General features: G+C 34.7%; 1 protein-coding gene across 1 annotated transcript in view; it reads right to left on the bottom strand.

Annotated features, from left to right (window-relative positions):
- Window positions 1–363: 363 nt before the first annotated feature.
- The window catches only part of me1 (malic enzyme 1, NADP(+)-dependent, cytosolic), a 210,428-nt gene continuing 192,818 nt past the window's right edge, over window positions 364–17,973 (bottom strand). The window contains exons 7-14 of the mRNA XM_030158231.1: window positions 14,985–15,094; window positions 12,155–12,252; window positions 10,627–10,740; window positions 9,952–10,057; window positions 6,897–7,039; window positions 5,572–5,745; window positions 2,888–2,986; window positions 364–875 (exon numbers count right to left, since the gene is read on the bottom strand). Coding sequence (XP_030014091.1) covers window positions 708–875; window positions 2,888–2,986; window positions 5,572–5,745; window positions 6,897–7,039; window positions 9,952–10,057; window positions 10,627–10,740; window positions 12,155–12,252; window positions 14,985–15,094 — 1,012 coding nt within the window. The 3' untranslated portion in view covers window positions 364–707. The remainder of the gene's footprint in view (window positions 876–2,887; window positions 2,987–5,571; window positions 5,746–6,896; window positions 7,040–9,951; window positions 10,058–10,626; window positions 10,741–12,154; window positions 12,253–14,984; window positions 15,095–17,973) is intronic.

Consider the following 17,973-nt stretch of genomic DNA (forward strand, 5'->3'; position numbering starts at 1 on the left):
ATATATTTTTTCTACTTTCTCCACTACATCCTTCTGACAGATTTGGATACTTGTGTGATTTTTCCAGTGAAAGCCACATTTTTACAGATGTTAATTTTAAATATTTGTGATAAACTGAGGGATTGATCGTTCCTCTAAAATAAATTTGTAAGAAAACCTACTATTTTCTCTGGAAAATGCATCATCATTTGTTTTTCTATTTTACACATCATGCATAACAGTCAAACACGGACAGGGACAGTTTTCCTGCACAATAACTACTTTTACTGATTATATTTATATATTTTTACAAGAAAAAAATAAATGATTGTAGAATGTTGCTTTGTGGGGGAAAATTTTTAGGCATTAATCACACACAAGAAATGTTATTTAAAACCATGTTTATTTGACAGTGAGTTTTTTTGGATTATAGCTGACACAGTCATAAAATAACTCTCTATTACAGTACGATTAAATGCGACCTGTGAAGGACTTCCTCCAGAATATATTATTGTAAAATGTCATGTGATAACCATAAAGGTACATTTTATAAATTCATGTATGAAGCTTTGAGACACGTGTCGTCACAGTTAATTTGACAGTAATATATTCAAAAAGAACATTCCCACAGTTTCTTCAAACCATACATCCCGTCTTGTGAGGACATTGCACTTCCATCGCTCTTCTGCCCGTCGAGGCCATGTTTTTCTGCGGTTACGTCCACGCCGTTAGAGTTTGCATGACTGTACAGTCATACTGTCCTCTGGCCAACGGTACGAGTCGGCCACGAACTCCTCGTAGTCGGTGCTGTAGGTGAGCGTGCGCAGGTACGCCTCTTTGTCGGATGGCTCCGGCCGAAGGGTCGCCATGTTGTTCTCATAGGCATACTCCAGAATCTGCAACGGTGGGTTATTTTGTACAGTTATGGATTTATTTTATTTTATTGTTGTTAGTAATTTACATTTTTTTACTGCTGCTGCTTACTATTAGTGATATTATCTATTATCTACTATTATTACTACTACTACTACCATCACTTTATCATAATTATCATTAGTAATTCTGTTATTATTAAAGTATATATATATATATATATATATATATATATATTTATATTTTAACCCTCCGGTATCCCGTCCAGCAAGGCCCTTACTAAGCACCAAGTGTGCCTTTTTGGCACACTTGTGGAATAATGTCAAAAAAAATTCATACAGTTTGTTTTTAATCCTTTTACACTTTTTTCTATTTCATCAACTTGAGCTGTAAATAAAAATACCAAATACTCAATAACAGTCACATTTTTTAACCCTTTAAATGCCGTGTTTGTAATGTAAACAAACCATTTTTTTGAATGCAAAAAGCACAAAAAATTATTATTTTTTTTCAATATACTACATAAAAAGTGGATCACATATTATTTGATTTCTGCAGCCTGGCATATGTCAATGATTAACTCCAACATTGGTTAATTTGCATTATTATTTTTGGTGCTAGGTCAAATGTTCAAAAATACAAGCATCTGTCACCAAGTGTGCGTAAAATGCACACCTATAAATAAAACTATTAAATATTATATATTGATTTATTTTTCTGCTCTAATTTGATTTTATTTTTGGAAATCAAGGTGAGCCCTAATCATACATATCAAATGGAAGAAATAGTGCGTTTTAGGCACACTTGGGAGACAGATGCTAGTCTTGTAATTTTCTTTTGTTTACAATGTGCAAATTTTAGTTGGTGGCCAGAATTTTAAAGATCATGCAAAAATGAACAACTTTTGAATTCTAACCTTATTTAAATTGGGAAAAGTAATATGAAGTTTTATAACACGAAGTGCGAAGTGTGCTTAAAAGGCGCACCCGGATACCGGAGGGTTAATAGATACATACTGTGCCTATTATAATATAATATAATGAAGTATTATTATTGTTATTACCCCGCCCCTCGAAGGGGATGCAAGGGGTATTGTTTTTGGTTAGGTTAGTTAGTTAGTTTGTTCGTTTGGTTTGTTGCTAACACTTTAGCAGCAAAACTATATTGGTTGAATTCAGACCAGATTTGGTTTATAGATTGCAGTGACCCAGAAAAGATGTGATTACATTTTGGGAAAAGTAGGTCAAAGTTCAAATTTTTTAATGAATTTTTAATTTTTTTTTCTTCCATTAGTTATAATGGGTGAAATTTCAAATGTCTATAAAAAACATAAATTTTGGTTCAATTTACTTCCAACTTGGAACATATATAGAGGCAGTTGATATGCTGACATCAGCACATGCATAGACATGATGACATCAATTAGATCGATGCCAAAAGAAGATACAATACGTGCAAGGGGCGGGCTTTGTTGTGCCTGGAACCACTTTTTATTATTACTACTATTACGACTTCATTATTTATTTCCACTAATATTTTCTAATGTGCAATATTCACTACTATTTTTTATAGCTATTGTTATTCATTTTTTTCTGTTCTTTTTTTGTCTTATAATATAATATTTCTTATATGTGCACATTTGGTGCTGATACTGGAACCTTAATTTCCAGACTCACTGCCAAAGGGATCAATAATGTTATATCAAGTCTAGTCTAATGTAATGTAATGTAATCTAATTTAATTCTGTATATCATATCTATAGCACCCCAACAATTTATGCTGTATATTTATGTATATCATGTATATCTTCTGATTGCACTTCTTGTTAGATGACAAACTGCATTTCATTGCCTTGAATTTATACATATGTAATGACAGTAAAGTTGAATCTATTGTATTGTATTGTATTGTATTGTATTCTACTCTACTCCACTCTACTCTACTCTGACCTAATCTAATCTAATCTAATCTAATCTAATCTAATCTAATCTAATCTATTTTGTAGTTTCCTGGTACAGACATGTGCAGTTCTTACCTTTGCTGCCAGTTTGATGGAAACGTCTCTGATGGAGCTCAGAGGAGGATACAACCTTCCCTCCGCCAGGTCGTCTTCTGTCACCAGGTGAGCGAGAGCCTGTCAAATAGTAAAAAAACAAATGAATTAATGAAAAGATCCACATGTGGATGACTCAGATTATTCTGCGGACAGATGCTGCACAGAGCGAGAGGCTGAATCAAACAGGCTTTTAATGAGAAGCATTTGGGAAAAATTAGTGGTTAAGGCTCCGATATGACATGTTCATTAATCATACGAGTTCAAGAGGAGATCTCAGACGTCAGGAACATTTAGACATTAATGTTCTGGTAAATACACCAATAATTCACACTAATGCCTTATGTTATTAACAAAGAGACTGAACTGAATGTTCCTGAAAACACAACAACACGAGCGATGTTTAGGAGAAAAGACAGGACGAGGACAAACTGAAATAACTGTTCTGATGCGTCTAAAAATGCAGGATGTCATTTCTACCACTAGAGGGCTCTCATTCAAAACTGTAATAAAAGGTGAAGTAGAGGACGAGAAAGTGAAGAAGTGTGGAATCATGGGAGTTGTTATCCGGCTGAGGAAGAAGATGCTAAGGAAAAAAATGTATTAAACGTGACGTCGTTTCACATAACATCATATTTTAAATGTCTGAAGTTAAACATAAAGTTAAACGTGATGATAACAGGGTGTTATTTTATTTATTAGTTTGTTTGTTTGTTTGTTTATTTAGAAAATGCAAAGAAACAAAATAAAACAAAACAAAGCAAAATAAGACAAAAACAAAATAACATTTAAATGAACAGAATCTATCTTCAAGTACGTGCAGGTCTGAATTTTGCATGATGGAAAAGGAGTAGGAAGAAGTTTAAACTTTTTTTAATCCAACTCCTCAAGTGCTTTTACACCTTGATCACTATTTTAATACAAGAATCAAACAATACTATTTTCCAAATTTTAGCATTCAACCACAACTAATACATAATGCAGTAACTGAATTACACACAACAATATGTGTGTTCAACATTGTCAACAATTCCTATTGCTCTTTTTTGCAGTATACAAAGCCTTTGTAATTAACTTGCATATGTATTTCCCCATACCGCCAAACAGCAACTTCAATAAAGTAAGACCAAGGAATTATACAGAATGTTAAGTGATTTTTGATCTAATAAATGATCTGTTAAATTTAATATAATGACAGATTTCTGTGAATTCGAGCCTAGTCAGAAATATTCATGAAAATATACAAGTGGCCTTGTTTATACATATTTTAGCGCAGACATGCTTCATATTTGCTCTTTAATCTTGGGTGTAGATAACAGATCCTGGTTAATGTGCTGTTTCTGCATTACATTGAGGTGCAGCTGAACGGTGTCGGGCTGACGTGTCATATACAGACCAATAGGATCTGAAATGGGCAGGATCAGTAAAATAATAATATAATAACTTATACATAATGTCAGCTCCAAACTTCCAAAACTTTATATCTTACAGTGAAAAAGTAAAAGTTGCATTATGAAAATATTTACATCTACAAACTACCCCTCAAAAAATGACATGAAACATGAAAAACCTGAAATTTCTGAAGAAAAATAAGTGTAATTTTAGTAATATTATGCTTTAGCATCTCATTTACGCATGTACATTACAACTTACAGATCACAGTGGATCTGCAAATACACAAAACATTTAATAACAGACAGAATTTTGGTACAATTACATTCATTCATTCATATTTGTTCAGATTATTCACATTAAAACAAGAGAGAGGAATTTGGAGATGTCCTTATCCTGTATTATAAAAGGGAAGTGGACTTTCTGTGTGTGTCTGGAACATCACACAATCTGTACAGAGCTGACTGCTGCAGTTTGACATACTTATGTAGTTTTGGTCAAGGAAGAGACTAGCAAAATGGTAAGTTGATAGGACCAATATTTTGGGAGATATTAGTAATTTTGGAACACAATAGCCTTACAATCATGTTGCTATATAGAATAGAATCATCATTGAAGTGGGTTACCTAGCAACAGATAAACAATAGGGCCATGTTGCCATGGTGTCAAATTTCCTGTGCAGAAACAGACTTGCCAGCTGAGAGGTTATTCAACTAAAAATGACAGAGGAATTTACCAAGAAAGGACAGAAAGTAAAGGAATGAACTGGATCAGAGGATCTAGAACCCATATTTTTAAATGATTTTTTTTTTTTTTTGTAGTTTTATATGTTTAAATGACTTTAAATAAAGCATTAGTTAATAAAACTTGAAGTTTTTTATTTCTTCTGTTTCTTTCTATGTTCCAGGTTATTATTAATGCTTTGTTTATTCTTTATTGAGGATCCCCATTAGCCGACACACATACACCAGGCTAGTCTTCCTGGGGTCCTCTAAAAAAATTTACGAAGAAAAAAAAAGAAAAGGTTCAGGATGCAAAATCACAATACACAGATTCAGGTACAGTAAGAAGAAAGGATGCACTAGTTCATAGGTTATTATAATAGTATTTCAATGATCCAACCCACTTGAGATTGAATTGGGCTGAATGTGGAACCTGAACTAAACAGATTTTGACTCTAATGACTGTTTATATCTTTATTCAAAGGGCCAGATTGGACCTGACAGTGGGCCAGTTATGTTTGACGCCCCTGGTGCAAGGTTTCTGTACGTTACCTCTGCCGCTACGAGGAAGATCTCCTCGGTGATGCACCGGATGGCACCGGCTGTGACGGCCAGGCCGACACCGGGGAAGATGTAGGCATTATTTCCTTGACCGGGGTAGAACGTCATCCCACTGGGCAATGTGACGGAGTCAAATGGACTCCCACTGGCAAAGATGCCCCGGCCCTGCAGCACGAAAGGATAAAGAAAACAGTGAAACACAGCTGTTCATGTGTTTTCAATGACAAAACATTAGTAATATAGAACAGAGTTGGTCCATCAGGTCCAGCAAGACCAAAAGAACCGCAACAACTAACCTACATCTACATTTACACACGACATCTTTATATTTGATCCATGCAAATGTATGAAGTTATTCCCAATAGTCTATTGTCTTTACTTAGTTTTCTCTTTATCACTGCTTCCAGTTGTGTATGTGTATATTAGAGGGTTTGTCCAATCCTTCATTTCAAATCTATATGTATCTTCCTTGGGACAATGTCTACAAAGTTTGTTAACAATTTTGAAAAATTTAGATTTTTGATTTTGTAACAAATTTTTAATAATTAGAAATGTGCCCTTACTCATAATGGTCCATATCTTGATGATTTATAACCTGTAAATGCTTAGAGATATCAATATAGTTCCTATTGATCACTGATAGAAGTCATACAGTCGTGGAAAAAAATGATTAGACCATCAAAAGTCATCAAAACGATGGTTATGCAATCCAGTACTAACTCCTGTGTGTGTCATGTGACTAAAACAGACAGAAAAGAAAACATGGAATGTCTAAAAGCACTGTTTTTGTCAGTACAATGCCATAGATATTGATGTAAGAACTGAAGTGATTTTGGTTATTATACAAAAAAAAAAAAACATGTTAAATGGGTAGATATCAGCTCTGAAATTAAACTACAATGAGCTGCTTTTGTTGTTATCATTATATTTGTCCAAACAAATGTACCTTTAGTTGGACCAGGCATTAAAGTGAACAAGAAACTGAAGAAAACAAGGGGTGGGATAAGAATTTTTTCCACGGCTGTATATGGGCTTCGATTGGATTAGTTGAGTTCTCCTCCAGTGAAAGTCCCGCCCACTTCTATTGTTGGATTGATGTGCATCCAGACCACAGGACTGGAACATAGAACAGAACCTGACAACCTCACAAATTCAACTGGGGATTGACTCTAGATAGAACAGGATGGTGAGATACAAGGACAATGGAACTACTTTTTGTATAGTATCAACATTAAAAGGTGGATGAGCTCATGTAGAACCCCATTGGAGGCCTTGGTGTCATATACACTGTGTCAGGTGAGACAAAAGGTGATTACCTCTGTGAATGTGTAACACTGCTCGGCCGTGCATTCAGCTTTGCTTGTGGGGTTACTGAGGGCGAATATGATCGGACGTTCATTGAAAGAGGCCATATCTCTGATGATCTGCTCGGAAAAGGCTCCAGCGACAGCCGCCACACCTGAAAAACAAAGTCACAGATAATATATAAAGTATAATCTAGTGTTTTTCAACCTTAGGGTCGGGATCCAAGGTGAGGTCACCTGGAATTTCTATACTCAGTGCCAATGAAAACGCAACACTTGAAGATTCTTATATTTTTTTTTAAATCGATGAGGATTTTGATTCCATAAGCTCTTTGGAATTAATCATAGGCCATTTCTATTCAGTAAAAATAAAAAATCACATCCAAATTTGTTGAGAAAAAATAAGGATAAAGAAAGAAACTCAAGGACCCCAAAACCAAAAGTCACAAAGCGGTCCTGGAGGTGCTGCGGCTCAATGTAGCGATCCTGCTGTGGCGTGGTCACACGTGCTCGTCCAGGGCGAGGTCTGTCTGCAGTTGAGCCAGTTTCTTCACGCCTCTGTTGCATCCTGATTATGGTGGACACATTGCATCCAAAACGGCGCGCCACCTGCCGAGCAGAGATTCTGGCCTCCAGGAGCCCCATAGCATGGCATCTTTGGTCACGTGTCAGTTTAGGCATCGCTGAGTTATTGCAAATGATTTTGGTGCTTTTCAGCTTGCCTTTATATACAGAACATGACCACTCCTTAACTGACCACAATTCCTTAAGCTGAGCAGTTCATCACTGAGCAATGAGAAAAACAAGTCTTATGAATGCAGATGAGTTCATTCAAGAGTGACAGTAGCTCAACCCGTCTCAGGTTGTTAAGAAATTGTCTGGGATTATTTTATACAGGTGAAACTTAAACATATTGATGAAGCTCAGGAACAATAAAACACATTCAAGTGTTGCGTTTTCATTGGCACTGAGTATAGTAATTGATGAAAAAAAAGACAAAAAAAACCCAACAGCTTACTAATAAAAAGTATATCGTGAGTTGAGAGAGACAATTCCAATACATAAAAGACATGACAAACTCTGAGTCTGAAACTGCAGCACTGTGGTTCTGTTTATCTGTCAAATGTTCATTGTGGTCAGTTTCAGATGCTGCAACTCTTTCATAATTCATAGTTTGAGTTTTTGTTTGTTCAGTATTAATTGTCCACCTTGTAAATCCAAGCTGGACTGACTGTACATATCCTGACCAAGGAAAATCAAATTCTCACTTTGTGCAGTAATCTACACCTGGCTTTTCTGCCGCCGTCCATAAAAATATACATTATATAGACTAAATGTCATCTGAAATTAACCTTTATTTGCAACATAGTATAGCAAACTATTAAATGATCAAAAACAAATTAGTTTTAGCCAAAAAAAAAGTCTGTTTTGAATGTCTGGGGTCGCCAGAAATTTGTTTTGTTAAAATAGGGTCAGGAGACAAAGAGGTTAGAAACCACTAGTATAATAAGTCCACTTCTTCAGTGTTTTAACTCTAAAAAAAAAAACAGAAGGTGAATACTTGGACTCACTTTCAGCTGACCATCTGCTCTCACTTGTCTCATCTCATTGTTGCTAAATTACATATTATTTTTTAATTTTGGGTAATTAGGTAATTTTAGGTAATTAGGTAATTCTTTAATTTTATGTTCTTATCCTGGTTTTTATCCCGGATTGTTTTTATCTTTCCTGGTTTTTATTGTGTTTTATTGCATCTTGTTTTTATTTATTTGATCTTATCTATTTTATTCTTTTACTTATCCATGCTGCTATACAGATGAATGGTGGAACACTAAGCACTTTTTGTCCTGTCTTTTTGTCCTGTCTGTAAGTGTGATCAAGTGCCTGTCTTGCATGTTCAATGTATGTGTTGTTGTAATGCCAAGGCAATCACCTAGACTGCAAAACAAATCTACCTACGGGTATAAGTAAAGTAACCTTGACCTTGACCTTGAGTATAAAACAGTGCTGTCAAAGTAATTTTAGTTCAGGTTCCACATTCAGCTCAGTTTGATCTGCAGTGGACCAGACCGGTTAAATAGTAACAATAATATTAGAATAACCTATAAATAATGACAACTCCACATTTTTGTCTTTCTTTTAGTACAAAAAAATTCCATTAAATTATGAAAGTAATTATATTTACAAACTACCCAAACAAAACAGTTAATTGTTGGTTAGTTTGTAAATGTAAATGTTTTGATCTATCTATCTATCTATCTATCTATCTATCTATCTATCTATCTATCTATCTATCTATCTATCTATCTATCTATCTATCTATCTATCTATCTATCTATCTATCTATCTATCTATCTATCTATCTATCTATCTATCTATCTATCTATCTATCTATCTAATATATTAAATTATGTTTGACTGTGTATCAAACAATCAAAAGTGGATGTTGACGAGTATTCAAGTCACTGTTAGTTATATTGTCTGAGGTGTTGGGGGGGGGGGGGTCTTGTGGTTCTCGGGGTTCATGCTCAGGGGAGACCCACACAATGTTACCAATTCATGTCAGAAAAGATATTTAATATGTTAAAAATTTAATTAACCTCCTGAAACCCAGCAATGCATTTTCAGCCTCTGCAGGGGACAAATGTCTGACAGTTTACTTAAAAAAAAAAAAAAAGCTGTCCATTAAAAAATTCCTTTAAAAAAATACAAAAATAAAAAAGAATAATCTCAAAAATGTATCTGAAAAAACTGATGCATTATGCAGTTTCCAATCAAGACAACTGTTTAAAGTAAAAAAGCTAGATTTTCACTTTCCTGGGTCTGAGGAGGTTAACATATGTGTAAAAAAAAAAAAAAAGGAAAAAAAAAAGATGTTTAATCGTGATGAATCAAAATTAATTCTAACCCTAACCCTATTAAAAATGTTAATTGTTTGACAGCACTAATTAAAATATCACACTGCACTCAGGACTTCCCCCTACAACATCTTTGACCTAATCTGGAGTGTCATGGGCTCGGTAAAAGTGACAGATGGAATATCCAGGGAACACGCTCTTCTCCTCACCGATGATCGCTGTGGGTTTCAGTTGGCGAATGACGTCGTCCAGGTTCTTCATGTGCGGATGCTCGTGGGCAAACCTCTCCTTCTCATGAGTCAGGTGGTCTCGACCCTGAGGATTTAGAGATGAAGAGGAGCATATCATGAACTAAAGCATCTGTAAAAACCATCCGAACACGGTCGATAGAACATCACTCAAATGTTACTGACTGCAAATAGTTTCACTGGACACGGAATTGAATGCAAAAAAAAAAAAAAAAAAAAAAAGGATGAAGGAGAAGAAAGAAGGAGGAAAGGGGAAATGTCGCTGGCTGAGAGGATGATGAGAGAAGCGATGAGTAAAAGACGAGGAGGAGGAGAGATGATGGACGGTGGGAGGCTGTTTGATTATTGTGGACAAAGCAGATGTCGAACAGATGGGAATGTTTAGCCTCTGGAGAGCCGTTGGCTGCACTGCCAAGGAAAGACCTCTGTCATATAAATTAACGCAACAAAGTGAGTCTTTTTTCTTGTTTGTGGAGGTTGTTCTGATGTCAAACTGCTTAGCAAAAAATCCACCCACAGCGCTTAACCTGCGGTTTGACGTCCACGGTGGATCTGAGGGTGTGTTCCTGCCTCCGTCTCCCACGTCTACGCCCTCGGTGCATCTGTTTGTGTGTTTCTGCTGGAGCTTTTACACACCTTGACGATGAGACCCTTGGAATCCACCATCCAGATCTTCCTCACACACTGTTCTCTGGGGAGTCCTTCCTTCTCCATGGCCATGGTGATGAGTTCAGCGATGCCCATGGCCGCCTGGACCGGGACGATAAAGACGAACAGACAGAGCAGGACAGACTTAGATTAGATAGAACTGAACTGGTTCCAACACTAAATGTACACATATAAGAAATATTACAAGACAAAAGGGAAAGAAAACAGTAATAATAATAGCTATAATAAAAACACACATATGGACACAGTGGACAATCTACAGCAGTGGTTTCCAACCTTTTTTGTCTCATGACCCCATTTTAACATCACAAATTTCTGGCGACCCGAGACATTCAAAACAGAATTTTTTATTTTTATTTTTTTGGCTACAATTAATTTTTTTTGATCATGTAATAGTTTGCTATACTATGTTGCAAATAAACATTACACTGGTCAACAACAAATTTATTGTTTGAGTTTTTTGAGCTGATTTAGGATAATTTTGGTGTGCTGAATCCAAAAATCACATTAATTTTGCTCAATCAGGTCAACTTTCTGAACTATGCTACATATTGGCTTTTTAACATTTTTGCTTACATTTATGGACATTTTCACATCATATGATACAAAATTCTTTCATATTTCTTGCAATAAACGAGCTCTGAAGATTTTACTTTTGCCAATTTATGATTAATGGTTTTTTTTAATATTACAGGTGAATGAAATGGCTTCGACTAGAAGATCTCGCAAAAATAAGCCTGACGTATTCTGCTACATCTGCGGTGAATACACCATTGTACCTAACAGGAATCCTGTTAGAAAATGATTTTTTTTCTCTTAAAACCTATTTTGGGTGAGAACTACATAAAAAATCAACTGATAAAGTCACAAAAATGTAATCAATTTTGTGAGAAGATCAATTTTTTCAAAATCAAATTAGCAAAAAAACCTGACCTGATTGAGAAAAACAGATGTCATTTTTGGATTTAGTGGTGCAAAATGGTCCTAATTCAGATGAAAAAACCTAGACAACTTGCAAAAAACATTTTTTTGTAACCCAGTGTTATTTTTAGACGACATTTAGTCTGTATAATGTATATTATTATGGACGGAGGCAGTAAATCCAGGTGTAGATTACTGCACAAAGGGAGAGTTTGATTTTCCTTGGTCAGGATATGTACAGTCAGTCCAGCTTGGATTTACAAGGCTGACAATTAATACTGAACAAACAAGAACTCAAACTATGAGTTATGAAAGAGCTGCAGCATCTGAAACTGACCACAATGAACATTTGACAGATAAACAGAACCACAGTGCTGCAGTTTCAGACTCACAGTTTTTGTCATGTCTTTTGTGATCATCTCTTTCAACTCATATATATATTTTTTTTGTTTTTTATCAATTACTAGAAATTTCAAGCGACTCCATTTGAATTCCAGGCAACCCCATGTGGGGTCCCGACCCCAAGGTTGAAAAACACTGATCTACAGTTTAAGTAAACCTTTGCGTCATTTACCTCTCCTGCGCCTTGGAAAACAACAGTGTGGTCGCTCATTTTGTTCCTGGTGATGCGAAGGGCGGCCAGGAGTCCAGCGACCGCCACCGAAGCAGTACCTGACGGAGATGACGGAGGAACATCAGCATTAGGTTTAATCTACCTCAGGGGGTCAAAGTCATTTAAGTTCAAGTTCCACATTCAGCCCAATATGATCTGAAGTGGATCAGACCAGTAAAATAAGAACAGAATAGCCTAGAAATAATGACAACTCCAAACTGTTCTCTTTACTTTAGGGTGAAAAAAGTAAAATTACATGATGAAAATGTTTACATTTATGACTTAGCCTTTTAAAAAATTGTGAATAACATGGACAACCTGAAATTTCTGAGGAAAAAGTGCAATTTTAACAGTATTCTGCTTCAGTTTATCACTTAAACATGTGCATTACAACTTACAGATCACAGTGGATCTACAAATACACAAAACATTTATTAACAGGCAGAATATTGGTCAAATTGCACTTACTTTCCTTAACACACTTCTAGTTTTTCATATCTATTCATGATATTCACATTTTTTGCAAAGCATAGTTTGTAAATGTAAATATTTTCATGTAATCTTACTTCTTTTTACACTAAAACAAACAGAAAACTGTGTAGTTGTCATTATTTGAGGCGATGTCGTAGAGATTTTGTTGAAAAAGTTACTTTTTCTTCCGTTTTCTCTGTTTTGATAAAATTACCCTCAACTTTACTCTGCTCTTTTATGAACCTCTACATGATCAGTGAATTAAATAAAGGAAAATACATAATTATCACCAAAAAGCACAAAACACAGAGCATAACATTATGATAAATGGTGATAGATCACTTAAGAAAAGGTAAAATAAAGAGAAAAATTCATTTGGGAACTGGCACAAAAGTAGCACTGTATATTTATGGTTTAATTAAATACAAGCTTTTAACACTTAAGACAGATTTAAGTCAAGGTCTGTTGGTGTTTTATGGCGTTGAAAGAACCAAAACTCTCTTTTTTCCTTATGTATGGCTCGGTGGGTGGGATATATGCTGATAGGTCACATATACTGGGCCTCTGAGCCAATAAATTGAAGGCGTATCATTCAGTTCAGAAGCCAGTCTGTTAGATTATATTATGACAGGAATTAAACGATGATTAGTTTATTGATACATGAACACGTCTTTGTGTTTTCCTCTGTGCCGGTCTGTGCAGATTTCTGTTTACCTCACAGATCCAGGCAGTGCCAGCCACATGTTTGAGCTTAATTACCCAATCTACAAACCACACTGCCATATTTAGCCTGTTTATTGGGCTTGTTATATAAGACAGAACACCATGATGTCTCTGTGTTGTAACTGCATTAAATAGTAGTAAGAGTACTGTACAGAATAATTAACCCATGAAGACCCAAACATCCACTGGTGTCCAAAAACATCCACTGATCTAAACTGTTTAATACCTGCTGATCCACTAATCCTGTCAATACATGTAAATAATTGGTGTAAAATACAGTTATTCATCTTTTCGTGGTCATCAGATATGACCCATTTGGACATTCAGAGGCTTTGTAGTTACCATGGAAACACCTTCATTTTCTACAATATCGATTCACCAGTAAAACCCATGGAGTTGGATCAATGACAGTGGATAAAATTAACAAAAATGAATAATTAAGAAAAAAAAAATTATGAAGTAATTAACAATGTGAAAAAGCAAAAACATTTACTAAAATAAAGTTAAAAAAATTAATAAACAAGAAACAAAATGAACAAAAAAGTAATGAATGAAATAAAAATAATTAAAATGAACAGAATGAACAAAAACAGTTTACAAAATAAGCAATAAAATGGACAAAATTCCTAAACTTAAAACATCGATTCAGCGGTAAAAACCATGGTGTTGGATCAATGACAGCGGATAAAATTACCAAAAATGAAAAACAAAACAAAACAAAACAAAAACTTAAGAAATAAACAATGTGAAAAAATAAGCAAAAAATGACTAAGATAAAGTAAAAACAATAAAATAAGCAACAAAATGAAAAAAAAAAAACAGTCAAAGTAATGAATAAAATAAAATAATTAAAATGAACAAAATGAACAAAAGCAAAAAAGAAAGCTTACAAAATAAGCAATAAAATGGACAAAATTCATAAAAACTTGAAATATCGATTCACCAGTAAAACCCCTGGAGTTCAAACAATGACAGTGGATAAAATTAACAAAAATGAATTAAAAAAAACCCCTTATGAAGTAATAAACAATGTGAAAAAATAAGCCAAAAAATTACTAAAATAAAGTAAAAAGAATAAAATAAGCAACAAAATGAACAAAAACAGTCAAAGTAATGAATAAAATAATTAAAACAAACAAAAGTGAATAAGAAAGTTCACAAATTAATAAATAACATGGAAAAAATAAGCAATAAAAATGGACAAAATGAATAAAAACATGAAACCCATGGAGTTTGATCGATGACAGTGGATGGACACGTTTGTTTTACATTCAGTTATTCATATATTTACAAAAAAAAAAAAAAAAAAAAAAAAGTCACTTTTTCGTCAGTTTTCTGTTTCTTATATAATAACTCTCAACTTTAATCTGAGCTTTTATGAACATCTACAAGAGCAGTGAATTAAATAAGGAAAATACAGGATTTTCACTTAAAAACCACAAAATACAGAGGATAATATTATAATAAATGGAGATAAATCACTTAAGAAAGGTTAGATCTAGTGAAAATTTCATTTGGGAAGTACCGTAAAAGTAGCACTGGGTCTTTATGGGTTAATTATAGCATAGAGGACACAGACGGTGTGTATGTGCGTTACCTTGGATGTCATCGTTGAATGTGCAGTACTTGTTTCGATATTTGCTCAACAGGCGGAAAGCGTTAACGTTTGCGAAGTCCTCAAACTGGATCAGACAGTCCATTCCATATCTGTGAAAACAACAGCTGCATTTAGGCTCCGTTCAGACTGAAGGCAAATGTGGCCCAAATCTGATTTTTTGGCTCATATGTGACCTGTATCTGACCTTTTAAAGACAGTTTGAACAGCACAAATCTGACCCAGGTCGCTTTTATATGTGGTCCTAAATCCGATATGTATCCGATATTTTCAGATTCAGATTCAAATGTATTTGTCATTTAAGCATATAAAATACACAGAAACGAAACACTGTATTCAGGTCCTGATTGTCAGCAGCATTTAGTAAATACTATAAAATACTGATAACAAAAAAAAAAAAAAAAAAAAAAAACAATAAAAAAAATACCCTCCCCTTCTTTAAAAAGTTACCAATAAATAACTAAAATTATTATTTTCTAAAGTGCACAGCAGTAAAGTACCATTTAAGAGTGCATTCCAGGGCTTCAAAGTTCAACAAGAGTTCATTTGGCGCCACTGCCGCCACAATAATACTAGCAAATTAAGCTACTGGTATTATTATTATTATTATTATTATTATTATTATTTTATATCAGAGGTGTCAAACTCATTTGGTTCAGGGGCCATATTTAGCGCAATTTGATCTCAAGCGGGCCAGACCAGTAACATAATGACTTAATAACCTATAAATAATGACAAATCCAAGTTTTTCTTTTTGTTTTAGTACAAAAAAACCCCAATTAAATTATGAAAATATTTACATTTTACAAAAAAGATGTGACTAACCTGAAAAAACAGAAATTTCATTTGAAAAATTAGTGCAATTTAACAATATTATGCCTCGACTTATTATTTATACATGTGCATCACACACAATGTTACATAAACATTTGGTAACAGGCAGAATATTGTTAACATTTTGGAGTTTGGAACTAAAATTTGAACAATTTCTACAATATTCCATCTGTTATTATTAACACAACTACAGATCACAGTGGATCTATAAATGCACAAAACATTTAGTAACAGGCAGAATATTGTTCAAATTACACATTTCGGGTTGTTCATCTTTGTTTTTATTTTTGTACTTATTTGTGTTTTATTGTGAAAAAATAGTTTTGTAAATGTAAATATTTTCACAGTGTAATGTTGTTTTTTTCACTTAAATTTTTTCCACAGAATTTTTCACGAAGAACATTTGTAGTTGTCATTATTTATGGGTTATTGTGTTGTTATTTTCACTGGAGATCACATTGGTCTGTATGTGGAACCTGAACCACAATGATTTGGACAACCTGGACTGTTCAGGTTCATTTTCGCACTTTCATCCTGCAGGGCCGGAATGGAATCTTTGGCGGGCCAGATTTGGCCCCTGGGCCCCCGCATGTTTGACACCTGCGTTATATGTTTTTGTATCATTACAACAATTATTATTTTCACCCTCTTTCTCCCCTCTCTCTTTCTCCCTTTCATTCATTCTCCCCTCTTCCCTATTGCCCCTAATTAATCCATATTGTTTAGTTGCTGTTTACATTAATTATCTTTTTCAGTGTGATATGATGTTGTCATTGTTGTTGTTTGTCATTACTCTGTTGTTGTTGTTGTTGTTTTGTTTATTTGTTTGATTTCCCCATCGTTTATGTATTTTTGTTGTTTTTTTGTCCACAATGTCATGTTAATTATCACTAATTTAAAAAAAAAAAAAAAAGACTTGATTTGCCAAACTGCCTCTGTATAAAAACTATTTCCGTGTCTGGTGGTCCGTCCTTGAATGTGCCGCAGTCTCCTTCCTGATGGGACAAATGTAAAAAGTCCACGTGAAGGGTGGGCAGTGTCAACCATGAAGCTTTTGCACATGCGACTTCAGACTGAACGGCCAGGTCGCATTTATCCGACCTTTACGTCATTGAAATGCGACAAACGTCACAATTCTGTGTCCTAGGAGGAGGAGCGGTGGGAAAAACTTTTCTTTTTTTTTTTTTTCCAACACTGTTAATCAAAATCTGGGAATACATTCTAAAGATTTCCATAGGGAAACGCTATTTTTTTGTCTGTGATATGCAGGGAACCATGGGAAGTCTAATCCTTATTTTGGACCTCAGGAGTCATTCCGTGAACTTGTCTGCTGTGGTTTTGCAGGTACGAGCTTCTGTTTCCACAGTTAATCTGCCCCGAGGCGCGGTGCACAACGCGGAACAACATGAAGGGGGGTGGATTTGAGCCTGTTTGGACAGTTAAGTAAATATACCCAGTTGCATCTAAACGTGAAATAAAAAGTTAACCCTTTAAGCGCCAAAGTCACAATACTGTATATAACTGTATTAGCCCTTTTGTTATGTGTTTGTTCCTTGGCTGCTTATTGTAAAGCGTCTTTGAGTACCTAGAAAAGTGCTAGATAAAACCGATGTATTATTATTATTATTATTATTATTATTATTATTATTATTATTATTATTATTATTATTATTATTACCTCTGCCAAGTGTAACGGCGGAGGTTATGTTGTCATCAGGGTTTGTCTGTCCTTCTGTTTGACTGTTAGCAAGATAACTCAAAAAGTTATGGATGGATTTTCATGAAATTTTCAGGAAATGTTGATACTGACACAAGCAACAAAAGGTTACATTTTGGTGGTGATTGGGGGGGGGTTGGTTGTTTGTTTGTCTGTCTGTCTGTTAGCAAGATAACTCAAAAAGTTACGAACGGATTTAGATGAAATTTTCAGGAAATGTTGATACTGGCACAAGAAAAAAATGCAAACATTTTGGTGGTGATTGAAGGGGAGGGGGGCTGATCTGCCTTGGTAGAGGTCTATGCTCTCCAAGTGCTTTTCTAATTATTATCATTATTACCTCCGCCAAGACGGTTATGTTTTCATCTGGGTTTGTTTGTTTGTCTGTTAGTAAGATAACTCAAAAAATTATGGACAGAT

The sequence above is a fragment of the Sphaeramia orbicularis genome, chromosome 16 (genome assembly GCF_902148855.1).
Source record: "Sphaeramia orbicularis chromosome 16, fSphaOr1.1, whole genome shotgun sequence".
In the NCBI taxonomy this organism is placed as follows: Eukaryota; Metazoa; Chordata; class Actinopteri; order Kurtiformes; family Apogonidae; genus Sphaeramia; species Sphaeramia orbicularis.